This window comes from Diadema setosum, chromosome 13 (genome assembly GCF_964275005.1).
Source record: "Diadema setosum chromosome 13, eeDiaSeto1, whole genome shotgun sequence".
Taxonomy (NCBI): domain Eukaryota; kingdom Metazoa; phylum Echinodermata; class Echinoidea; order Diadematoida; family Diadematidae; genus Diadema; species Diadema setosum.
The window spans coordinates 4,739,170-4,766,982 of NC_092697.1; the positions used below are offsets into that span (position 1 = coordinate 4,739,170).

Genomic DNA, 27,813 nt, shown 5'->3' on the forward strand with positions numbered 1-27,813 from the left:
GATGTCGATAAATTCCGGATATCGAACTTCCTTGGGTATCAGTCCTTGAAAACAGGAGGTTTAAAGGGATAGGATAGTATTGGTTGAGATGAGGATTGAGCTTTTAACTTCTTGTGAGATTCAAAGAAATCAGAAATGAAATGTTACGGAACATACAATTCTAAGAGGAATTCAAAATTTGTTTGATGAAAATGTTTTTTTGAAATGGCCGAAATATCCAAAAACAAAGTAAAACAAAGAAATCCTAATTAAAGTGTTTATGGGCCCCACCTTTTATTAGGATCTTTTTGTTTTGGATATCTCATCCATTTCAAAACCAATTTTCATTTGAAAAAATTGAACCCCTCTTAGAATTACATGTTATTTCATATTTCATAAGATATTTCTCAGTATAGTATCCCCCCCCCAAAAAAAAAGAAGAAGCTTGGAACCTGACACATCATCTGAACTAAAACTATACCATCCCTTTAACAAGTTCACATGCACTGAATAATAAAATGCATTATTATGAATATGTAAAGTTTACGCATGCCCCGACAAAGATTATTATGGCATGAGGTCAATATAAGAACTATAAAAGAATGATAATGAATAATATAGGATCCAATGGACTATACTTCGTCTAAAAATCAACTCCTGATCACACGCCAATCTATCGTAACCATAAATCAAAAAGATACTGACATTCTATTCCAGAGTAATTGTTTTTCGTGAACCATGTTAATGAAAAGTTGTTGTTTTTTTTCTTTCCTTCTCACACTCTAAGGTAACGCAATGAAACCAGGGGAAGGAACATACTCGTTGTTGCTTTTCCTTAACACATGGAAAAAATATCCATAAACAATTTTGAGGACATCATAAAGTTAGTTGATATTCAGCACTGTATGTACATTATCTTGGAAAATTACCATTAAACATTTCGGTTTCAAATCCAGGGAAAAATAAAACATTCACTTTTTGTTTCGAAGAGGAAAATAGATATTAAAATTTGCAATCACTGTTCCCTAACTGTGTTTATACACTAGCGAATACACGCAGATATCTTTCACTTTCAAAATATAAGATTTACAACATTATTTATCTTCATGTACATCAAAGACACTTCATATTTTTCGTTGTTGTTTATGACTTTTTATTAGCACGGCATGCGAAATAAGTATGGCATTGTTATTATAATCTAATCAAGGCAAGAATTACAATTACAAACAGTGGTGTAGAGTAAAAAAAATGGAAAACTCTACACGAAAGTGTATTACATGTATAATGCAACTACCATGCAGTAACACGAATCTTGATTAATAGGATACTGCTTATTGAATGTAATATGCTTATAGCTTAGAGATCGTGACTGCTTTTTTACCTTTTCCTTTCAAACCGTTAAAAAACTGGCTAAAAGCCATTATTAAGGCCCCATCCTTATCACTTAATAATGTGGGTAGCTGTTAGTGTCCGTTATGCAGTTATTTTCGTAACAAAGTGTCCAGTCTTACAAAAAGATAGTTATTATATGCAATTGTTAATAAAAAAAAATCTATGAAGCACTATTAATCATATACAACAAAGGAAATAATATCCTTTGGTTATACAGTAAAGTTAAGATAGGCTACTAGTTTTCATTTATCATTTATGGGATCAGTTGTTTCTTTAAAATGTTAGTTTTTGTCTTTTTTTATAAAATTCTCCCTAATTACCAAATTATCATAAAAAATTTACACAAATTATGGAAGTCCCCCAATGCCCCCAAATAGCATTGATATATATATATATATATATATATATATATATATATATATATATATATTATATTATATTATATGTGTGTATCTATTATGTAGAGTGCGAGAAGGGGTCCCGACCATGCACATCACCAGTGTAGGATTCAGTGCGAGAAGAAGAGCATTCGTGGACGTAGCTATAGTGATCAACGTGTGTGTTTATTCCCGAGCTTTCGGTTTCGTTAGGACCTTCATCAGGACTGTCTACAATAATGACTCACTCGTATGGCTACACTCGTAACAATATAAATCTAACTAGCGTGAGTCTATAGTGACTATGTCATCAATGAATCCGTATGATTATATGACAGAATACAATAATAATACACATGATTAATTTCATATTATTGAATGCATTTCATAAAAAATATAATCATATCAAACTCGTGTTATTAATTAAAATGAGGCTACTAATATTTAACAAAAACACCAATGTGATATCTTCATGTTGTGTGATAACATAAAACTATAGTAATGTAAAACTAAACATTTTTCATGTTGTCGACAAGAAAAATACAGCATGTGGCAGCAGTGTAAGACTTAAGTGGCTACAACGCTGTACAACAACCACACGTCGTCTTGTGGCGGGCTATCGAATAACAATAACATAAATAATACTAATAACATAACAAAATCATTCGTTTACATATCATAAACCAGTGACATAACATAATAACAGAATATAACATAAGGCACAAAATGTGAACGGTTCACATTATGGGTTTACCTTATTGGTGGCGGATATAAAGGCTTGCGGTGGTGTCTGTGTGGGTTGAGTGTGTCTGTTCGTGTGTGTATGTTTCCGATATTTTTTGTGCATTTCGAACGATATAAGACATTCATGTACTAGTATATTAATGATGATAAATGTTGAGTTGTTATGTATATGTATATTATATATATATATATATTGGTTTAAAGAATATGTTAAGTAAAGTCTATCATTAATGATGTTATGTCCATATCGGTCCTGTCTGTAGCACTTGTATACTTCATCAAAAACAGCCCCTAACTTTTGTGTGATAGTCGATCACGAAATCTCATTTCGAAGTCATATAGCTCAATGTTAGATATCAGTTGGGTAATTTAAGTTTCATACGATTTCTTTTGTTGTTGTTGTTGTTGTCGTTGTTGGGTAAAAATCTGCAGCTGATATCAATGGCGTAAATCCGTACGGGGGGGGGGGGGGGGTGATGATCGGCGAAAGTCACCATTACCACGATTACAAGCCCATAACCGGACCGGCGCAGCCTTTTTTTTTTTTTTTTTTGGGGGGGGGGGGGGGGAGAAGCTTGGTGACCCCCCCCCGACACAACACACACACACACACACACACACACACACACTTATAGGGAGCGAATGTCCGACTCTTTTGCATGAATTATAAACTGGGAGGGAAGTGGCAGCAAAAATATGAAGTCTTTTTGTCTTGTTTTTGTTTGTTTGTTTTTGCTTGTCAGCCGACTTTCGGCGGAAAATCACATCTTAACAGTATGATGAAGACTTTTTTGTTGTTGTTTCTCTTGTCTTTTGATTTTCTTTCTTCTTGACTGAAAGGTGATTTTGACCCCCCCCCCCCCACCCTTTCAAAAACGTGGCGCGGCCCTGAATAATGCCCAAATAAATTCAATAAAATGGTAACATTCCTTTTATGTAATAAAATTATGTACAGACCACCCCCCCTCCTCCCATTTTAGGGGAATTTACGCCCATGGCTGATATGCTTAATCATGCTTTGCCTTCTTCTCGGTTGGGTTTTTCGAATTCGCTATTGTGTAATCTTCCAAAAAAAGATGTCACAAAACGTCAACGGTCGCAAAATTCTGCCGCCCGGTTATTAACTATTACTATACTAAGTTTTATTCCATATCACCAATCATCCGTTCCTTACATCGGCTTCCTGTAGTTTAAAAAAAAAAAAAAAAAAATATATATATATATATATATATATATATATATATATGTATATATATATATATATATATATATATATATATATACATATATATAATATAAATATATAATATATATATATATATATATATATATATATATATATATATATATATATACATGTATATATATTTCAAAGATCTTGTTATTCGGTTCATATCCTTCCCCCCCCCCCCCCCGTATACCTACTCTATTCCCAAATGCAATCCGACACGAAGTCTACGTTCACCATCAGATGTGTTGTTACTCCAAAAATCTAGAGGAAAACATGGATGGGGTGATCGTGCTTTCTCCGTTATAGGACCAGTATTGTTGAATCAATCAGAAAATGGGGATCTCTGGATGACCAGCACGACCGCAAAGCAAGCAAACAAACAAACAAGCAAGCAAGCAAAGGGACAAGACAAAAAAAACCCAAACAAACAAACAAACAAACAGATGGTTAATGTATTATCGGCTCGGATGCGGCTCGGGAATACCGAAATCATTAAAAAGAAACGAAGAATTAATCACAGTGATTGCGAAGGCTTCGTTGATACCCGTTATTTTTCGCTGTTCACAGAATATGAATTTTCTACTGAAATAACAAACGATGCTAGAAAATTAAAATGGGAGGGGTAATTTTCTGGTGGCAAATTAAATGGCGGAGAGGTGATTGTTTGGGGCCTAATTTGAGAAAAGGGTAATTTTAAATGGAAATAATGTTCTGTGTTAGCTATAATCTATAGTAGCAGCAGGGCGATACTGAAATAAATGCTACGGTATAAACAGAAAATAGCATCGAAATTCTCCTAGACACATCTGGAGGCGGTGATAAGAATTGTCCAAATAGATACAGTAATGTATTCATCAATTATGAAATAAAGGTAGTATATGTGGGCCAATAACTAGACATAATCATGGATATTGGCGGTTACTCCATGACCTTTCATCAAGGCAGACCTGCCTCTGAGTAGTTGTCTTGGGCGTGGGCTCGGGGGTGCCCGATGGGGAATTGTCCTGGTGAATTGGCCTGGAGATAAGATGTTTGATATCCAGAGGTATAGTTGTAGGCTATCAGGATTGGTGGGAGAGCCCTAAAGCGATAATCACCCGGGTGATGTTTATCTGGTGGGAAATTGCCCTGGGAAAATTGTCCTGGTGGTATTTATCCGGGGAAGGGGGGGGGGAGTTGTTGTCGGGGGGGGGGGGGGGATAGTTGCCCTATCGGGAATAGCCCTGGAGGGCTAGCCCTGGAGGGCTAGCCCTGTGATTGCCCTGGGGGGTAATTGCGCTGGGAAAGTGAAGATTGCAGTGGTAATTCCCCAGGGTAGTACTAATTATCGGGTAGTAGTTGTTATCCAGGGGTACTAAGGCCGGTAGTAGTTATCCCGATTGTAGTGCAACCTCATTTGTCGGTGTTAGACACTGTTGTCACGGAACAGTATTTTTAGAAAAGTGTTTTGCTCACTCCATTGGTCAGGTTTATGCATTGAGATTTTGGTAAGGATCCAATCATTTCTAAATGAGTGAACATATCTTTGATCATCGTAGGCAATGTGTTGCCGTTGGGTGGTACTATAATGACAAGTTTGTTTGTTTTTCTGAAAGAATATAAATCCAATCACCAGTTTTGCTGGATGAGCTAACACCATCGGGTCAGGGTGGGGCATCGGAAATATTCAGTGATTGTTTAAGTTGTATTTGTCTTTGAATTCACTGCTTTTTTTGTTGTGATAATGTTTTATTTGATAGTGCTATCTGGGGGTAGTCATCTGCGGGATAGCTATCCAGGGGGTAATTATCCGGGGGTTAGTTATCCGGGGGTATTTATCCAGGGAGTAGCTGTCCGGGGTAGTTATCCAAGTGGTAGATATCCGGGGGGGGGGGGGGGTAGTTATCACAGGGTAGTTATCCAGGGGTAGTCATATGGGGGTGGTTATCCGTGGGAGTTGTCCTAAGGGGAATCGCCCAGAGGGGTGATTGCCCTATAGGAGGGTAGTTGTCCGGGGGGTAGTTGTCCTAGGGGGTAATTGCCCTGGAGGGTAATTGCCCTAGGGGGGTAGTTGTCCGGCGGGTAGTTGCCCTAGGGGGGAATTGTCCTGGGGGTAATTATCCAGTGGTAGTTATCCGGAGGGTGGTTTTCCAGGGGTAGTGTTCCTAGACCCAACTTTGGCTACTCTGTCTTGTACTTGGAATATTATTTCTTCTCAGCAGCTGAAGAAGTTTGTTTATCCTCATTAAGTGAGTCAGAGTAGTTTGACCTCAATATTGGGCCAATTTTAAAAAAGATGATGACACTGGATTGATGGACAGTTATAGTTTCCCTATATTAGGGAATACCAAGTGGAGAGGATGGCTGCAATACTTGAGGATTCGCAATGATGCTTAAAGTAGATGGGGTTTTGCAGTCGAATTGACCTAAAAAGGTTCAGCATAAATTCAAAATGAATGATCTCTTTGATCCGTGGGTGTAAACGTGTCTTGCGGTTGCAGGGTCTTGATCTCGATCCATGCATCTGCTTCAAACCGATTTGTACTGGTGGTAACGGTACCACAGCCTGAAGCGCACTAATAAATCATGTTCCGAGAGACGGTCTAGCGATCATTTTCCAGAGATAATAAGTCTTATGTTGGGTGATTCAAGTCGACTCTCTCTGGCAGTAGGTCAGTCGATGCCCATTCGTCAAGACAGTAAGCTATACTTTCATCTCTGTGGTCGTGCAAATTTAGAATTCGTGAAGTGAGACTGTACTGCAGTTTCAAAATACATGGCTCCTGGACTTCATTGCAGGTTGGTGTGGTCTGGGTCATCCCATGAACTCAACATCACGAGTCATATACAGCCCACGAGGTAGACCAAGTAAAACATGCCGACTAGAATGAAAACAAGTAAAACAGTCCATGAGCTAGACGCTGTAGATAGGCTAAGGCCCGCTAGCTCGACAGGAGGCAAGAGACCCACGAGCTTGACACGTTTGACATTAACGTTGTGATGTTATGTTGACCTCGTGGGCCTTTATAACCTATAATGTTGGGCTCGTGGGCCTTATCTGCCGAGTGTCGAGCTCATGGGTCTTATTTCCTAGTGTCTAGTCTGTGGACGGTATATCTCGTGGACCTATTTAGTTGATATCGAGCATGTAACGTAGCTTGTTTGCTCTTGCTTAAAATGTCTAGCTCTGTATGAATCGTGGACTGTAAACCCGTGGGCTGAATTACTCGTGGGCTGTATGACTCGAGGGCTGTATGACTCGTGCGTGTCGAGCACGTGACGCGGACCTTTTCTGTCACTCCTGTGTTTGACACGGTTTGGATGGCAGCAGGTCGAGTTTGGGCCACGCGTTGCACTCTCAATTGGTATGGACCCACTTGAGAGCTCCGCAGACAATTCTTCCACCTCTCTTGTCTGAGGTATGTAGTGAACGATGGGTGCATGTTTGTGTCCTCTGAAGTGTGTACAGATCTTTTGTTGTTTTTCTTTGTAGTAGATGAGAATTTCACTCTTGCTTTGGATGTTGATTCTGTGTGAGTTGGTCGAGTTCCTTCGATCCCTGCTCATACTGTGTATTCTAAGCATTTCGGGATCAGATGGGGAACAATATAATTTCTTTACATTCATGCAGTATACATGAGATGGGGTCTCTCTAGGGGTGCGTTCGAGAGCACAAAAGCGGACCAAAACGAACCAAACCAAAGCGAACCGTATCGAATTGTGCCAAATATGGAGCGTTCGAGCACTCCTCTGCCGCGGATTCGGTGTTCAGTTCAGTTCGCTTTAGGAGAGCACCCAATAGACTGTTAAAAAGAACCATCTCTTCATGAACTGCAATGTTCAGGGTATCTGCGTGGTGGCACCAGGGCCCCATTTCATAAAAAGTTGATATGACAGCAAGTCTTGCTGGAATAGCAATTACCATAGTAACGACAAGAATCCAGCTTCCTGATTGGCTGTTGTTAGAAGTGGAAGTTGACATTCCAGCAAGAGCTGTTATCCTAACATTTTCTATGAAACGGGGCCATATCTTGTGCTCCAAGTCTTGCGATGAATATTCGCAATAATTCCTCTTATTATGTCTCCTCTTCATATCGCTGAAAAGAATCTTCAACCATTGTTTTGACACCAGAGGCATAAACTTGAAAAAGTTCATCAGCATGATGCGCCAGCAGGGATTAATACGAGTTGCATGTATAATGTTCCCGACCTGACACCTGCTATATGGCATTACTTCATTACGGCCTTCACTTTTATTGCCATTATTAATCATCATCAATATCAATATCAATATCATTATCATTATCATTATCATTATCATTATAGCATTAGCATTAGCATTACCATTAGAATTAGCATTTGCATTAGCATTAGCATTAACATAAGCATTATCATTATCATCATTAGCATTAGCAGTAGCATTGTCACTATCATTACCATTATCAATATCATTATCATGCGCTTGAATCATTAAAGGGATGGTATATAGTTTTAGTTGAGATGGGACTTCAAGGTTTCCTTTTTTTCTGAGATAATGAGAAATATAAATAAAGAAATCTTTTCATTAAGACCACTTTATACTACATTGCTTTAAGTTATCTCGGCCATTTCAAAACCGGTTTTCATCATAATAAACTTTGAATTTCTTTTAGAATCTTATATGTTCTTTGATATATTCCATAAGCGGTTTCTAATTATCTCACAAAAATACCAAAAATCTGAATCTCTCACCTAAACCGAAACTATACCATCCCTTTTTAATAAGGTGAGATACTTGTGAAACCAAAAACTAATTTTTTATGTTTGCCTTTTTCCTCGACAGTGGCAACATCAGGAGACACAATGCAGCCAATCACTGACCCCAGACACAGAAAAGTGTTGTGGAGAGGGTATCTTTCTCTTCTCGTTCCGAAGGAGAGTGTTTGGCAAAAGGTGAGTGACTCTGCGTTTGTGTGAGTATGCACGTAAGTATGTCTCTCCTCCCCCCCCCCCCCCCACCCACCCACCCCTCTCACTCTGGCAGAGGGGGGGGGGGGAGGATGGGAAGTGGAGAAGTGTGTAAAGAAAGGTACATTATCACAGCTGGTGAAATGGCCACTTTTTACAACATGTGTATACCATAGATGCCAACAGGCGCGGTGGAGCACCCCAATTATCTCGCAGAAATCCATCGGCAGCCGAGCCTCATTTGCATAAAGAAAACAACATGTACTCGCGTAGTTGAGAAAAAGTAAACAACTTCTCAAGCTAATAACAATTTAAGGAAACCTATTTTCGGATTAAAATTGAGTTAGTTTGAATTTGAAAACATATCTGAATATGCACATATAACATATTAAAGGATTTGACAATGATAAAATGTGAAATTTTAGCGAAGACCTGGCGAGCAAAATTACCAAAAATATGCCTCGAAAATCATCCTAAAATTCACGAAGTGTGATTGCGGAACCAAAGCGCCATTCGAACAAAGTACACCGAAATTTATTTATCTGCTTGCATTTTAAATGTCATACCGTAATATTCCCGGCCATGGTTGTGTCGGAAAAAAAAAAAAACAGAAGGTGATGTCAAAAATGACACGAACGCAAAGCGTACAGGTCGGTCCCATGTATATATAATCGCGTGACTGTAGCGTTGCATGTCACAGCACACACAACGCTTTGCTGCATGCAGCGTGCGCGGCAGCAGCTCAGCAGTCACCGCCGTGCGACACTCAGCAAAATTGACTGCGTCACATGCAAACCAACAATGAGCACGAAATCCTGAATCTCACGTGCCACGCATGCCCAATATTACGGGAAAAGAAATGACGTCATTTTCAATTGTTCCGCTGACTACAATTTTCTATTCCAAACCCTGTAGAAACAAGTTGATTTCTCAAAAAGTACAGGTGGAACCAAGCGAAAACTTTCACCATATATGGATTGAGGCCTGATAAACTTATGTTGCCAATTTCGGACACATTGGAGCCCGGCCATAGTCCAGTCGGGAAAAAACAGAGAGCATGTTTTGCGAAAAATGATTTTCAAAACGCTTTAATATCTCAAGTTCTAGTGCAGCAAATTTCATAATTTTTTCATCAAAAGGAAGGTTTTTAAGAACTTAGATAGTGTGGTAAGTTTGAGTTTACTAGCGGCACGCATAGCGGCACAAGGAGAAGGTAAAGATTTGACTTTTTCATGCACTCAGTTTCGGGCAGCCGTGGATGCCCGTTGGAAATTCAAAGAGAACGGGGCGATATGAGATGCAAATTGGGGTGCTCCACCGCGCCTGCCAAGTTCAAAAAATTTTTATGAGTGAGATTTTCATGACTCAGTAGGGAGCTTTAGATTTTAGACGCGCGGACGTTCAAAGAGAAAAAAAAAAAACATGATCTGAGCGTGCGCAGTAGCGCGGATCAAGTTACTGCGCACGCTCAGATCATGTTTTTTTTCTCTTTGAACGTCCGCGCGTTTAAAATCTAAAGCTCCCTAATCTCAGCGCGCGCGCATGTGCGTGAGCGAGGGAGCGAAGCGACTGAGCGAGGGGAGGGTAATGTGTGTCCGCCCTCCCAAGGTAGGGAGCTTTTTCAATTTTTGGCTCTTAATGGTGCAAGCTGGTGCATACTTAAGTGACTATTTTTTACTTATTTTGAAAGACAAAAGGGAAATATGCCTTCAATTGCAACTCTCACTTTAATCCTTTAAGCTATGCTCCCAATGCGTGAGAAAAATGGGTGTCATGCGTGAGATCGTGAGACAGACCCTAAATGCTTGAGTGTCACTCACAATGCGTGAGACTTGGTAGCTCTAAATTATACAAAGTGATTTCAAACATCCAATGATTACCTATGTCATCAAGGTTATGGGTTGATACAATTCAGTTACAGTTTGCCTATGTGCATCTCCTTAATCTATGTTTTGTTCTATATTCAAAAAAAAATCTGCATCAATTTCGCTTGGATATAATTATGCAAAAGTCACTTTGTACTCATTTTTTGTACATGCAAATGGTAGTGTATATTATGATTTTGTCGGAAATGAGATCGAATGGAATGCAATTGAATATTTGCCTTTTAGACCACTATTACTTGACAGGGTATATCAACAGATTTTTAAAGACATTTCCCATTGGAGGTCCGCTGTGATCTCGGCATATAAAATAGGTTTGTGCTCTCCGAGTGTGAAAGAGATCATGAGAACAACATTCCTCTCGTCTCAATGTGTTTAAGGTAACTTCAAAAATGCTTATTCTACCTTCTCATCTCGTAGGTAGAACTTTCGACCAACGTCGTTGGTAAAAAGAAAAAATAATAAAAACAAAACATATCACACAAAATAATAATCAACAACGAACAAAAAACAACAACAACTGAATTGGCATTTCTATCCACAGTGCTAGAATATTTACAATCTCGCGACAAAAACATTCTACCCTCCTTTTTATGTACAATAGCATTTATTAAGTTCATTGTTCATTGCTGTGTGATATAATGGTGGCAAATTTCGTGGAATCCACAATATGTATAGATTCCATCGAGAGTGAGAGATATTTACAGTAATTCATTCCTCTTTCTCTTTCCCTCAAAGATAACTCGGAACGCGACCCATAAATTGACGGTTCTCTTTTGGGAAGCCGTTCTCGAAGACCGTATCCCTTTCATCCACGGCTTCAGGCGTCAGGAGATCAAATGCCCTCCGGCTTTCTCATTCCAGATACGGAACTACACGACGAAGTTCGGCTTGCCACACAATGCTCAGCAGCTCTGCAGAGGAGGCGAAGTCGTGATCTGTCTTCAAACTGCAAATCCTGATGATTTTATCTTCCTAGTTGCAGCTAACAAGTATACCATAGTATTCAGATTCTTCTCTGTTTTAGTGTTCCTCCTCTTCTTGTGTCCTCTTCCTTTTCTATCTCCATATCCTTTCTTTTTTCTCCGTGTATTTCAACCTCCTATAATAGCTAATTAAGTCTACCTAGTATGCCTCTCTGCTAGCAATTTTCTACATATTACAAATACATGTGAAGGGATTTGTACGCATTTTGTTGGACAGGACAGACATATTCATGCTGATAAGAAAGAGCACGAATGTGTAAGCACAGAAGTGCAAACTTGACCAAATCGGACCAAAGTTGAGGATATTATGAAATCGTGATGTTTCGCTAATTTTCATGAAGGAGTTCTTGAAGAGTCAATATGAATATGATTTCACACAAAAACTACTTAATTGATTGCACCATAATCATACGTCACCCTTGGACAAAGTTTGGTGAAATTTGCTTAATCCATTGCAGTCTTGAGTTATCGCGTAAACGGATACAATTTCATGACTTGACCTTGACCCTTGACCTCTGGCCGATTTCACCCAAAATCTAATCAAGTAATTGCCGCATCATACTTTATACTTGGACCAGGTTTGGTAAAACTCCACTCGATATTTTTCAAGTTATCGCGTGAACAAGATGTGGACGGACGTACAGACGTACGGACGGACGGACAACCGGGAGACATACACACCCTTTAGAAAAAGGCATAAAGAGTATGAAGAGGGATGGAGGGAAAATGCAGTCAACTTTGATCACAGTTATTATCTAGGTAGTTCTACATTATTTTTTTCTTTCTATTGTCTTTGTTGCTAGATGTAATGTTTATTTGCTTGCTTGTTGTTGTTTTTTCAGGGAAAATATCCTGAAATTTGTTGTGGATGGTATCAATGATGTAATGGAGAATCCTGGATTGAAAACAACATACCGAAAAGATGAACGACTCGAGGGCAAGAACCCTAACCGTCGTCAAGGTCCAAGTATGGACCAAGATCTCATCAGTGCGCCGTCTCCATTGCGCGTAAGATACCGTGCATCATACAGTATTTCAAGACAAAATATGAATATGCATGTAATAATAAAATGTCCATGACTGATACATTATCATCTTTTCTCCCTTTCATCCGTACACACACACACACACACAAACACACACAATTATGTCCTACATTTGCCGCTGAAGAGGGTGATAGGTTTAACCTCCATACACACATAAACACACATACACACACACAGACGCACACACTCGCTCACATTTTTGGCTATGAAAACAAAAATGGATATGAAGAACACAGGAACAGCCTTAACTTTCTATGGATTCCACCACAAAATCCTTCTCATGAGATGAATGGCCGGAGGGGGGGGGGGGGGGGGGGGGGACCTTAGATATTGACCCTCAACCCAACCACTATAATCATTCAAGTGACAGTCTTCCTAATGTCAGTGTGGGGAAGCACAAGATAAACGAAATGAAAAAAAAAAAAAGAAGATAATACTGTACTCATGTAAGTGGTCCAGACTTCACAATATGTATGAATTTTATTTCTATGATCAGAATGTACACGTTGTGGTACACGGAGGGAGGAATTGTGCAAGAGGTAGATTCTAAAGATGTATTACACGTACTAGCAGCTCGTCGTGTGCCCGGCAATGCGACACGAACGCACCCGATTGAAGGAAGGTGTGCCCGGCAAAAGGACACGAACGCATGCGATGCGCGTAAGTATAACGCGCGCTTCACGGCGCTCGTGTCATTCTGCCGGATACGTCCTAGTCCAGTCCTTCCTTGAATGGGGTCCATTCTTGCCGTTCTGCCGGGGACTCGACGAGCTTGCGATTCCTTTCTCCAACAGTCGGACCTTGAGCGCAAGCCCAGTCCTCTACATCTGTCTCCGGTGGCGTTAGCCCCTCCACAGGATGGCAGATCACATAGCTGGGCAGGTTCCCAAGATGAGCTTGAATCTGGACAGGATACGTATTGTCCCATGGATGCAGGACCGGGCGTTAATCACCTGTACATGCAGGTTCCTCTGTGCCCACCTTCGAGTTCCCTGATGCGCAGTTCCTCGGATGTATTACATTCCGAGCCGCCCGTGATGAACAATCTTAGGAAGCCAAACCAACATAAACCACTTACGCTCAGTAGGAGTAACCCTGACTTCACTGTCACAAAGTCTTTAAAGGAGGAGAGTCTTGGCCAGTTCGTCAGGTGAGCTTCACAAACAAAGTGTTCCAGAAATGGATGAATAAATGTTCATAATATGATGTAATATGACATATAAATAATTATGGAAAAAATGAATTATGTATGATAATATACAGATGCATTATGATAAGCTTTATGTCGCATCTGTATTAGCTCATCACACATGAATGTATAGATATCACGCTGCGTAAACGAATATGTGTGCGCAGGCGTGATATATTTGTATGTATGAATGAATGAATGCATGAATGAATGGATGAATGAATGAATGAATGGATGAATGAATGAATGAATGAATGAACTGTAGGCCTACACTTGATTCATATATGCATACACGGCGTAAGATAATAATGTCTTTAATTTTTCTTTGTTCAATAGGAGATTCGAAAGTGAACAACGTGAGGTCAAGGGAATAGAAATCACAGTGCAGAAGTTGGTGTTGAACCGGCGATCATTGAAGCTTTCAGTGGTGAACGGGAAGGTGACGTAAGTCTGATATCATATACCATTCGTATATATATATATATATATATATATATATATATATACAAATATACACACACACATATATATATATATTATATATATATATATATATATATACATATAATATAATCTATATATGGATCAAAGGGGAATTTACCCCAAATATAGATGTGGAGTGAGTAAATGCAGCAATATTAGTAGAACACTGGAATCAGTGAAAGTATGAGGAAAATCTGACAACCCGTTCAAAAGTAATGAATATTTGTGCGATTTTTTGTTTGTTTGTTTGTTTGTTTACTATTAAGTGTTGCTGGATTGGCATCTATCCTGACAAGGAGCTTCCATGTCGGTGACGTCATCACGAAAGTGAACCAAAAATGTGTGTCTTCGGCAAATGAGTGCTATGATCAATTCAAGATGAGCTTGCGACAAGAGGTAATGTAGGTTCGAGGGATTAGAGTTAAAATTGGTTATTCCGAAGGTTCGTTAATTTACGAAATTTTAATAAGGTTCATTATTCTGATGACTTGCCTATCCTTATTTATCCAAAAGTGAAAAAAAAATTGTTCGTCATTCCATAAAGGTTCGTTAATCAGGAAAACGAAATAAGGCTCATAATTATGAAGATTCACTTGTACGGACCTTATTTTCATTATCGGATTAATGAACTTTATTTCATTTTTGGATTAATGAACATTCGTAATGACGAACCTAAATCGTTTTCGGATTAAAGAAGCTTTGGAATCTTTAGCTATGTATATTTTGCGTATATAGAAATGTAATCAGTGAAAAGTTAATGGCATTCTTGATAGTCATTTATTCAAGATTTTGGACTGCCTAGCAGTAATGATTAGTGTGTGTGTTTATTTGTTTGTTTGTTTGTTTGTTTGTTGTTGTTTTTTTGGTGGGGGTTTATTCTACCAAGAAAGGGACAATCGACGATGTTAAATTACTGATCCCCTGAAAAGTAATAAGTGTCATATCTTTTTAATATATCATTACGTCCAAACAAAAGGAAAAAAATATGTGGAAGTGACTGACAAAATATCCTCAGAAGCGCTTACAAGTTTAAGATCCCTTATACATTTCTTTCTTTTTTTTTATTGTAACGATCCCTTTTAATATTCTGGGGTGGTTTTCGTTTTTGCTTTTGTTTGGTTTTTTGCGGCATTTTTCAGTTCGTAAGGATCACCTAAAGATGACGTGGGAATATTCCCTGAAAGAGAAAATAGTAAACGATGGGATTTCGAATAGACGCCCAAACACAAGAAAACATGATATACTCCGAAGGCGATATTCACATAATATACTTGTGGGTTTTTTTTTTCCCGCAACAGATTGAGGTGCTACAAGTAAAGCGCGTACCCGACGGAGTGATGTGCAAAGTCAATCTGCCGGAGAACGGAAGAATAGGTGCTCTCGGACTCGAGTTCAAGAGCGCCACCTACGGCATGGAGGTATTTATTAAGAGTGTATCTTTGACCTACGTCATGGGGTGTATATCAAGTTACCTTTGACCCATGACATAGAGGTAGGCCTATTTTATCAATTTACCTTTGACCTGAGGCATGGAGGTGTTTACAAAGTTACCTTTGACCCATGGCATAGAGGTACATGTATTTACATGTATCAAGTTACCTTAACCTGTAAGTCTTGCATGTGTTTATTAGGTCACTTTTGACCCATTATGACGGCATAGAGGTATTTATCAAGTTACCTTTGACCTAGGGCATGGAGATGTTTCTGACCTAAGGCATGGAGATGTTTATCAAGTTACCTTTGACCTATATACGTCATGGGTGTGTTTATTAGGTTACCTTTGACCCATAAATGACATAGAAGTGTCTATCAAGTTACCTTTGACCTATACGTCATGGAGGTGTTTATCAGGTTACCCTTGACCCATGGCATAGAGGTATTTGTCAAGTAACCTTTGACCCATGACATAGCGGTATTTATCAAGTTACGTTTTGACCTACATCATGGAGGTGTTTATCAGGTTATTTTTTACTCTTGACGTAGAGGTTTCTATCAAGTTACCTTTGACTTACAGCATGGAGGTGTTTATCAGGTAAACTTTGACTTATGACATAGAGGTTTTCATCAAGTTACATTTGGCCTGCGACATGGAGATGTTTATCAAATTACCTTTGACCTGGGGCATGGATGTGTTTACAAAGTTGCCTTTGACCTTGGACATAGAGGTATTTATCAAGTCACCCTTGAACTACGTCATGGTGTGTTTATTAGGTTACCCACATAATCATGTCATAGAGATATCTATCAAGTTGCCTTTGACCTAAGGCATGGAAATGTTTATCAAGTTACCTTTGACTCATATGGCATAGAGGTTTTTATCAAGTTACCTTTGACCTAAGGCATGGAGGTGTTTATCAGGTTACCTTTGACCCACGGCATATATCCGTCAAGTTACCTTTGACCTGCGGCATAGAGATGTTTATCAGGTTACCTTTGACCTATGGCATAGAGGTCTTTATCAAGTTACGTTTGACCTAAGGCATGACCCAGCTTTCACGTTACCTTCCGTGCTCACTTGAAACATGACCAAAACTTCAACAAACCCGATGACACAAAGAGGGAGACGTTATCACCACATTACCTTTCCCGATAACAAACGAGGACATGGTAAATCTTCAAAGACTCAAGGGTGGGGATTCGTTCAATGGGAAGGCTGGACCTATTCGGGTGTCTCCGTGAATCCCCGTAAAGATTTGTGTACAGCTTTACAACATTCACTGATCTCCATGTAAACGTTGACACACACAGCCGAAGAATCTCGTCTGGAGTCGAACTTTATCGATGAGCGTTAGCTTCAATACACAACACATTCGTTAACGGGTAACTCAATTCTAACGGGCGTGGTTTCCGAATGCTTCATGAAGCCTTTAAGATCGGCCATTATCTTACTTAACCTGAACTGAACGTCGATTCAATCCAACGACCAACTGACAGTTGATCTGGATAGATTCAAATAGGTTATGAAAACACCAGAGTAAAAGATTCAAAGTACACGTTTACTTTGTACAGGTAACTAAAATCGAAAGTAGTGGCCTTGTTGGGAAAAGCGGTAAATTGTCCAGATACCTGTTCAAAGACGGGGATCAGACTGACTTGGGCCTGATTGAGATCAACCACGTGCCTGTCCATTTTGACTGCTCGAAAGAAGAGGTATGTTTCTTGTTTCTAGGACATAATGTAGCCCCCTTTATAACTCACACTTATACAAGATAAGAATATAGGACCTATGTGTGCGTGAATATACAGAAGTGACAAAAATCGCATATTTCAGCGATATAAATATAAAACTTTTCAAAAAACCATCCCCAAAAAACAAAACGAAACAAATGCTAAATCTGATATGACCTCTATCTTAGTATGGGAAGGTGTATTAACTAAAATTAACAATTTTTCTGAATTATGCATGATCAATTGTGAGGGTATGACATCAACTCGCTCATTTGAATATTCATAAAGACTGGTAAAACATGTTAAAGAAATGAGATTTCAAAATGTCACATCTTCCTTATACTATTCTTATCCAATTTTTTTTTCTTCATTTTGCATTGTTCTGAGGGAATATTTTTCTCCTTCTTTTGAAGTTTATTTTTGGGGTGAATTTTCTTTTTAAGTAAGGGAGAAATCACTGCAGGGGGGGGGGGGTCATCCATGTCATCGGTATCAGAATTTGACTTGGATGGTGCCTGTCGCCTCACATATATTATATTTACACTTACCGTTCATTTATTCCTGTCAAGCGAAAAGTGAGAATGATGTACAAAGCTACTTTGCCTTGAGAGTTTTTGGTTAAAAATATGGGCAGAGGTGACTCCAAAAATGGTACTATTCACTGAGGAGTGCCGGCCCGAAATTAATAATACTTTTGGAGGCACCAAGCCCCGTTGTTTTAACCAGAAACTCGAAATAAAGTAGAGTAAATTTGCTTGTAACATATTGTAAACAAAAGAAGGGGAAAATAAGAGGCAAGAGGTCGAAGGGTGGATGTAATGCAGCTTTAAAGGGATGCTAAATTGTGACTGTACCAAGTATGGCGCGATGTCACAATAATTGCTTTGTGATGTCACAATTTACTTTGTTAAAACTGTTACATTTTATGACGAAGCCGCGCGCCGCCGCGTAAGAATTGCATTGTATTGTCACAATTGCTTTGTCAGAAATATTGTTAAATTTCAACATGGTTTTCGAGTGACGACAGTACGAAAGCACAGCGTGCGATGTCAGCATTGCTTTGTGATGTCACAATCGCTTTGTTACATTTTACGTACTGACCGTATGAAGCAGCGTGCTGTGTCAGAATTGCTTTGTGATGTCACAATCGCTTTGTTACATTTTACAAACTGACCGTATGAAGCAGCGTGCTGTGTCAGAATTGCTTTGTGAAAACACAGTTGCTTTGTGGCATCATTTCAGAAATAGTGCTCTATTTGGAAAATGTCGTTAATAAACAGTGGGTCAGTTTCCAAATATAGTGTACCATGAAGTGTCAAACAGGCTAACACTCTAAGATAGTTGAAAATGTATATAATCACGAGGTTTATTATTTTTTTTAATCCAAAATGTAATAATGGATATTTGGAGAATGTAATCATACTTCTCTGTAGGTGATAATAATGATATTTAAAAAAAAATGATACAGAGCATGCCAGTTTTACATCAAACTTTTTTGGTAACAAAATCATGCATAATAATAATTTTTATTTCATGATTATATACTACTCCATGCACGTGCCTGGAAGAGTTCTACATCGCTGCACTATTTTGCTGCTTTATTCACGCATGCGTATGGATGTTTGATGTTTGATTGTGCCTGCACAGGTCGAATCGAGACTGACAATAGCTGGCTGTGAGCTCGCCTTGTTGTTTCTCCCTATGGACCTCGTGATGGCTTTACACAAGGACCAGCAACATTTTTTCTCTTAAGCACGGACATGAGGGAAATTGATAACCTGGTAATATGTAATGAGGGATATTACGTATTATGTACATTAAATGTACCATCCAATTTTTGTAGCTTTTTGATGACTTTTTTTTTTTATTTTCTCTGTTATAACATGGTATGCAATTCCGGTTCTATGTTATAATGTAATATCATCATGATATCGTAATGATATTGTGATGTTGATTTAATTTTTTTGTGTGTATTATCATTATTATCTTTAGCTCTTTCTCTCTTACTGTAATGTATGTAGGCCCTACATTTAGTGTGCGCGCGCGCACGCGTGTACTCTTTTCATCGTGTTTATACACACACTGAAGCATAACATTATTTTTATCACGCCTTGATGCTCAATGTAATAAACCATAATTAGCATCGTCAAAATGTTCTTCCAGGTGAGATATGAATATTGCGGAATAGGACATTTTGGAAATTGATTGTAAATGATTAGAAGAATATTGTAAATACACATGCAATTCGAAGTAATAGTATGACAGGCGTAACGTAGAATTTGCTGTGGTAGAAAAATGCACCTTTAATGTTTTTTGCAGATATTCTTTCAAGCAGAACATTCCATAGCAATCAATAATCTTCTTTCTCTTTACCGTTTAAGAATCTCTATTGGTTTGTGAAAATTCCTCGAAATCCCCAAAAACACAATGGATAACTGAAGACACGTAATTCAAATTCAGTCAAATCAATATCTGACAGTATCAACGGAATTATACGAAAGTGACTATTTACTACCTAATTGCACAAGCAACAGAGTCAGAAAAGGCTTTCCGATAAGACAAACAAACTACAAAATTCAATTTTCCAATGAATCTTCTTGATCAAATATCATTATGGTCATTGTGAATGCATTTTGCGTGATGCATGAACTGCTTCAAATGTCTCGAGCGAAGACTCCTTTGCTCCTCTATTACAAAAATGTACCCCCCCCCCCATCAACAATCCACCAAAATTAAATGTTAGTCACGTTAGTGTTGACTATCATTTTAAGTGATTATCTTACCATGCGTTTGCTCGTACGGGAAACATTTATTCCATTCATCTTGCTGTTTTAAAGACAGCCAATCCCTTTTGCATGCAAATTTTTGAAAAATTGGTGAGAACACTTAGGTATTGAAGAAAACACTATTTGGAAACCTGTAAATTTTAAACTCAATAGGGTCTTTATTCGTTTAGTTAAAATTGACCGTTGAAATTTGAATAATTTTTTTCGTAATACGAAAAAATTACAAATTTAAACTACTAGTCTAGTTTTACAGACCTGTGTGATGCACTTAGTTGCACATATAGTTCATGTAAGTGGTGTGTTGTTATTTGCCATCGATAACAAAGAAAGAGAAGCTAGTGAATTCTTCTTTTTTGACATCTTTAACAAGCATATCTTTTGTTCGAAGTATAAGTATCATATTACAACCACAGGAGGGTTAATGTATGCAACTGTGCCTAGTACACAGAATACGTTACGATGAACGTTTGGTTTATTATTTGAATTTTAACGGCTAACAACCTTCAAATATCACAGACAGACAGAAATGTTATAGATTTACAGTAGTCTTGTCATTCTGGTGGAATATATCATGTTTGTGCTATTTTGGAAGGGATGCAAAAGGGAAGGCCCATCTTTAAATGATTATTCTAATATCAATTATTGACAGATTATTTAAATGTCGAATATTACATGTTGACAAAACATGGTTCATTTAAAAACTGTCTTAAAAAATAAGTGAGCGGGATATGGTATCCATGCATCTAAATGTTTCACATTGCTAGTGAAAATTGCACTAATGAAAAAAAGAAAAAGAAAAAAAGAAACAGCATACTTTGGTCCTCTGGTACATTAGTGCAAAGTGCGAGGCCAATAACTGAAAGCAGTAAATCAAGGCCAATCAATCGATACGGCAAATTATAGATGTGCAAATGTTGTCCCAACTCGGGTTAAACTATCGGAATATAGAACGTCGCGTGTGCCATCCGTAACTCTATGTTTGTACGGCTGCCTATGCAAGCACTTATACTTCATAGCACATACCCAGGTCTAAGTTCAAAGTCTGTGAACAGCCTGTGGTTCTCCAGTACTGTATTACAAAGCTTACATAGTTCGAACTCCTAGTGCAGGTATATGATATGAATTCCACACCCTGTTAAATCTGGCTTTCAAAAATGGACTGACAGTAGTCACGTCGAACAGAAAGGTAGAAATTTTCATCAAAAATATGTCATATAACATAACAAAGTTTTGGACTTTGCATTCCCCATGTTTTTACAAAATAATAAATAATGATACACAACGTAATAGTCAAAACCACACACTCGGGTGTGATGTTGTCATCATTTTACTAGTCTCTCATTCAAAATAATAGCTGATCTTCACCATTTTCTACTTAAACATAATGTCAGAAAGAATAATTGTATCCTTTGCATATAATTATCGGACATAGAATAAGAAAGCTATGGAAATTGAGTAGGCCTATACCTCATGTTTTTTACAAATTGGTGATATCATTCAAAATCCTACACTTATCAAGTGTGATGATTTGTCGTCATTTTCAACTCTTCTCTGAAAGAGTACATTAATCTTCACCATTTTTCTTTTCTTCTTTTTTTTTTTGCGTTGATTTGGGGGTAGTGAATGTATGAATGCATGTTATTTAGATGAAATGTTGGGAATAATATGTAATTCATGTGAGTTTGTGGAGGAATTTTGTTTGAGTTTGAAATCCCCCTTTCCCATAATTATTAGATTATCATTACTATTATTATTATTATCTTGAGATCGCAACAGGATAATAGAGAGATCCGGATAAAGAGGGGTCGGATAGGAGAGGTTGGACTCTATGTATAATTCGGTGAAAACAGAGATCCAAAACTCTCTCATCTTACACTGTTATGTTTTCATTTGATGAATATTCTACTGTGTACTCTGTCTTGTCTGTTGTAATTTCATTAATCAAGTTTATGGTGTGGATAGCACCTGCAGGCCTGAAATAGCCTCCACCTTAAATAGCCTCCACCTTAAAGTACGAAAATCCCAAGAAGCTCATGTAACCAAACAAACAAACAAAGGAAACATGTACGATGAATTGCTGGAGTTACATGAATATAAGTAACCTCTGACTAACTTCTTATACGTCCTTATGTCACGTAATTGTGCTGGTTATTTCAATTTTTGTACTAAGATAAAGAAAATGAAAATTGCTTTGTTACAAAATATATTTGATAAAAATGGAGTAAATTATTTTGAATTGGATTTAATTTGAGATCGCATGTTTATTTCAAACTGAATCATGTGTTTTATTCGTGTGCGCATTTTCTTCAATATACATGTATAAGCATGCCTGTTTGCATGAACATTTTCGTAGATTCTTTCGAACATCACAGACAACTGAATTACTTATTAATATTCTCCTCAACCCGTATTTCACTGGTTATTACGAAGGTTCGTCATTCCCAAGATTTCTAATTCTAAAAGGTCGTGATTTTGAAAATGGATTAAGGTTTGCTATCAATTGTACTTCGAATGTTCGGTAATCCGGGAATGAAATAAGGTTTGTTACACCGAAGGCTCGTTAATCAGAAAAAGAAAGTCTCGTAATTCCGAAGGTTCGTTAGTACGCACCCCTCTCCCTCTCCCTCTCATTAGGGAGCTTTAGATTTGCGCAACAGAGACGTTCAGAGGAAAAAACATGTTCTGAGCAAGTCAAGTCGATCTATTTTTAGCTTGCTTCGCCTGAGTTTTTCACTACGCGCACTGGGCTATTTTTTCGTCCGCACAGTTTGCAAAGTAGAAAACTACTTCATGCACCGATCATATGGGGGCGCCATTTTATTTTTATATGTTGCGTCCAAAGAGGTTCTATATGTAATAGAGTAAGCGCTCACCATTCAGTGCGTACAAATGAAAACGGGGCCAATTGAACAGTGGCGCGCGCGCACGAAAGAGGTCGACTACCAGAAGCCCGAACCCGGAAGTGCCTATAGTAATACACGTAAAGTACAGCTTCGAAGATGGGGTTGGGTTGGAAAAATCATTCTAATTTTAAGGAAAATCATTATTTGTCCATATGCCTCCTGATTTTATAAGTGAGATACATTCTCAACACAGTATACGTGTTTTGATGAAAAAAGGACTTGCTCTAATGTGTCAAATATGTGCCTTAACATGAAGCCAAAATTGCCAAACAGGCATTCATGCATTCATACTACATATAAAGACTGCAGAAAGGTACAGTGTATACTCTTTTGTATGGGAGTACTGATTTCACATAATATACGTCACTTAGAAACATCAGACACACACAACACACACTCCCACACGCATACAGCACACACTCCCACACACACACACACACCCACAACAAACACACACACACTCACAACAAATCGTGTTTTCATCAAAACACGTATACTGTGTTTAGAATATATCTCTCTTATAAAATCCGGAGGCATATGAACAAATATTGATTTTCCTTAAAATTAGAATGATTTTTCCAACCCAACCTCATCTTCGAAACTGTCCTTTACGTGTATTACTATAGGCACTTCCGGGTTCAGTCTTCTGGTAGTCGACCTCTTTGCTAATGGCGGCGGGTCGTTCAATTGGCCCCGCTTCTGTATGCGAGCGCGCGCTCTATTACATATATAGAACCTCTTTGGTTGCGTCCCAGCGTAATCTAAAGCTACTTTTCAACACGACGCAGGGGAGAGGAGAACGTCCAGTGCAAGCGTCGTCTCAAACGTCCGCGCGTCAAAATCTAAAGCTCGCTATTTTCGGACTATAGCAAACCTTCGGAATAACGAACACCACCCATGTTACTTTACCAACACGAATCTTTCTTGATGTATTACGCTAGACGTAACCATTATGTACCTATTTGCTTATTTTACAACTCCCTGCTCTTCATCGACATTAATTCAGTCCATGTAGTACAAATCTACGTGGTACGCTCCCAACTTGAACATGCTCAGTGTTTGTTATGTTTCGATGATGTGACATGATGGAGTAAATACGCTTCATGCATGGCATCACGTGAAGTGTTAAATATCTAACAAAGTGGCTTTGGTTAATACTATCAACAACAACATATTTATCATCGGTCATCGTTCAGAATAAACCAGTTCACATTTACATTCTGAGTATGTACAGATAAAGGTCATTGTAGGCTTTCTCTTGAACTTGACTTGTAACTGAGAAATTTAGAAACTGGATGGATTTTCATGGAACTATTTTATTGATATCCACGTATGAACTAGGTGCATAATGGAATGAAGGCAAATGAATGTGTATTCTTGCCAAAACAAGCGAAGAAGTCCCGCGTGCAGCATACACATTGTAAAGTAGCACTTTTTGCTTGACTGTTTTCAACTGCTCTTCCAAAGCATAATTTTGTAACGTCTGCAGTTCCAGAGTTCGTCGGAGGCTATGTCTAACTGTGAACTGGTTTATTGTGCTTTGGTCGAAACACATTCAACTCGCACAACTACACGCAGTATCAGTTTTTACGTCATTAAGTGGCGTCACATATATTTACATAGCGACCTTCGACTCCAGAAAGATTTGTGTTATGGACGCTACATTTAATTCTGTTGAAATAAGATCATTTATACACGTCAATAATCATTGTCAAATGTTAATAAAATCAAAGATATATACCGTGATTTGAAGATAAATTTTGTCTTGTGATAATGTGTCCAGCAGCTTGCTGCCAAAGAAATATCGGCTTTACATGCCAAGATCGCTTAAAAGAAGCAGTAATCTAAAAACACGTCAATTATCATTGTCAAATGTTAATAAAACCAAAGATATATACCGTGATTGGAAGATCAATTTTGTCTTGTGATAATGTGTCCAGCAGCTTGCTGCCAAAGAAATCTCGGCTTTGCATGCCAAGATCGCTTAAAAGGACCATTAATCTAAAAACAAATGAAATCTAAAGTAAAAAAAAAAACAACAACAACAACAAGTGTTCTTGCAAATTAACAAAATCTGATGGTGCAATACAATTCTATGTACTGCTGAAATGTTGATTTATTATTATTATTTTTTATTTTCTGTGGAGGGCGTGAGGGGGAAATGTTTCCCTTTCAATATTTATTTTACTGACCTATTTTTTTTTTCAAACATTTCAATCCATTTCTGCAGTTTTATTTTTGTTCAAGCATACAATTTAAAACCGAAAAGACAATATCATCGAGTTTTGTAAAATAACACCTTCTAAGGAAAATCAAGTCATTACAATTATTTCGACATAAATTACAGAAAATTGTTGCATTTTTTTCACTTTCATGACCTGTTCCACGTTCAAGGAAGCCGTCAAAATAAACATACTTAAAGTTTGACGAGATAACAGTCCTTTCCTGACAAAACGAGTAGAAAACTATTCTCAAGGATTTATTCGCCAAAAAAAAAAAAAAAAGGAGTAAAAAGGAGCGAGTGCAGGGAGAGGGGAAATCATGAATGGCCTGGTTCGATTTCACTTTGATAGAAAAAAACATATATGAGTATACCTAGAGGCCATGAATTAAAATTTAACTATACAAATCTGTTGTAGTTGTCAATACTACACTATGCATCATTTTTTTTTCATAAATAATATTTTCATTCATATTATTTCATGGAGAATATTGATATATCAACATTAACTTTAATTTTCTTCTCAAATGTTGAAAAAGATATTACCTGTATAATAATGTAGAACAACTTCATTTTGGGGGCAAATACAAAACATTCGCTCCCTGTCGCATGCTGTTATTTCATACATACACACCTGTTAGGCGTTAAGAGTCATATAGAGAACCGTTGTTTACTCGTATGTCTATTTTACAATGGTAAATATGAGATAGTATACACTTAGCATCTAAAATTTGAATAACGACATCAACTTGATATATCCTGATAACATGTAGTAAAGTATGGATTTTTTTTTTTTGAATCGATATGAAAAAGAAAAGCAAAAATATATGGCCCACAGCAAAATGGATATATCAGGTTATATTCAATGTATACACAAAAGTGCAGAGATTGAAGAACAATGTGACTTCTGGGCCTTTGGTATTAAAGTGGAAAAAACCGCTCTTTGGCTCCGTGAGTACTCATGTAATAACGCACTAGTTTTCACTCTTCACGTACAAGTATTTAGTATCTCTCTCTCTCTCTCTCTCTCTCTCTCTCTTTTCAATTCAGAGGATGACTTATTTTCTGCGATATAATTTTACAGACGTTAAAACAGATCTTCTAGAAAAAAGATCTTAGTAAAACGTAAAGCAAACGTAATATTAACAATCATACTCACATAGGAATACACAGCACACATTGATATGTCTCTGAAAAAAGCTCGTACTAGTTGGAAGAGGAGACTATAGGTCGGAGAAGGTAAGATGTAAGGATAGCAGAATTTCTCAGTCCGGAGTCATGTTCATTCTGTATAGACAGGCGTGTACCACTTCAGTTGGTAGCGAGGGAAAGGGAAAGAACGTGTGTGTAGTTTGAGAGTGGCATTTGTGCGACAGGACCCCTGGCTAGTGACTTCGGTCCCCAGGTCGCGCAGGAGATCGAGAAATCCACCTTGACGAGCCGACAGGATGTCGGAGTTGGTGCCGTGGCGGTTCAGTATGTCGACGTACCATTCCGCCTTTTCAGCCTTGGATCGAAGTCCGCCCATCGCTTTGATAAGGCCGTCGGTGGCCTTGTTGGACTCACTCTCGACGCGCGAAATCTTGGCCAGTAGCGATATGCGCTTCTCTTCCACTTGCTTCAGCAATTCCGCGCAGGTGGCCTGCGCGTCGTCGTTAACCTGCTTGCGTAGCTGTTCCGCCGTCTCCGCGATCTCCTTCTTGTGCTGAAGAAAATCGACGGTGATCTTGTCGAAGCGCTCCGGTCCGACTTTGTCAACGAGCATTTGGGCCTCGACGAGAAAAGGCTTGAGGCCTTCGTTGATGTCGACACACGGGTGCAGACGATGTAAGTCGGTCTCTCGGCACTGTAGGCAGATGGCTACCTGACAGACGGTACACAGAAGAGAGATGGTGGAAGAAGGGTGAACCGGACATGCTGGGTTGGCCTTCTCTCGCTTAACGCCTATTAAGCTCTTCCCATTCTCGATGTCCTCGACCTCCAGGATGGAGTGACCGCGGGTCAGCGATAGTTTCTTGTGCGCGTCGACGCAGGAGCTGCAGATGAACTGATGACAATCGGCGCAATACGACACCACCTTGCAGTCGTTCTCCTGACAAGATTCGCACACCAGTCTCTCGCGATCTTTCGCCTTTTCTCTCACCTTCTGAGTGAAGTCCATGCTATCAATTTTGATATCGGCGACTATGTTAGGAAAAACGTACTGGCGAGATTCCGGAGTTTTGCTTCCTTTTCCATCGCGTTCGCAGACTGGGCATGTCAGCTTAAATTCGTAATCCGTCTGCGCCGTGTCGTGGGCGGTGAACATATGTGTGGCTACACGAAACATTCCCGTCGCAACATTGGCGATTATACCCCGCTGCTCACCTGAGTTTCTTGCTCTTTTTTCCTTCAAACATGCCTTGCAGAAGGAGTGAAAGCAACGCAGAAAGTGCCCGTCTTGCAATTTTCCATTGCAAATACCGCAGGTGAGATCTTCGTTAAAACTCTCGGGAGAAG

General features: G+C 38.6%; 2 protein-coding genes across 2 annotated transcripts; one reads left to right on the forward strand and one right to left on the reverse strand.

Annotated features, from left to right (window-relative positions):
* Positions 1 to 27,813, reverse strand: LOC140236929 (E3 ubiquitin-protein ligase TRIM33-like). The gene is made up of 2 exons (XM_072316868.1): positions 26,474 to 27,813; positions 1 to 44 (listed from the first exon to the last, which is right to left on the reverse strand). Exon 1 carries the CDS (start codon positions 27,641 to 27,643, stop codon positions 26,597 to 26,599), a length of 1,047 nt encoding a protein of 348 aa, XP_072172969.1. The 5' UTR covers positions 27,644 to 27,813; the 3' UTR covers positions 1 to 44; positions 26,474 to 26,596.
* Positions 15,574 to 19,156, forward strand: LOC140237106 (uncharacterized). The gene is made up of 3 exons (XM_072317044.1): positions 15,574 to 15,654; positions 17,246 to 17,386; positions 19,052 to 19,156. The coding sequence occupies exons 1-3, from the start codon at positions 15,574 to 15,576 to the stop codon at positions 19,154 to 19,156; spliced, it is 327 nt and encodes a 108-aa protein (XP_072173145.1).

Bases quoted from the DNA above. Each gene is read 5' to 3' on its own strand.
- LOC140237106 (XM_072317044.1), top strand. From the start codon at position 15,574: ATGTGCAAAGTCAATCTGCCGGAGAACGGAAGAATAGGTGCTCTCGGA. The intron at 15,655-17,245 runs GTATTTATTAAG...TACTTTGTACAG, and splicing joins GCGCCACCTACGGCATGGAG to GTAACTAAAATCGAAAGTAG. The intron at 17,387-19,051 runs GTATGTTTCTTG...GTGCCTGCACAG, and splicing joins TTGACTGCTCGAAAGAAGAG to GTCGAATCGAGACTGACAAT.
- LOC140236929 (XM_072316868.1), bottom strand. From the start codon at position 27,643: ATGTTTCGTGTAGCCACACATATGTTCACCGCCCACGACACGGCGCAG.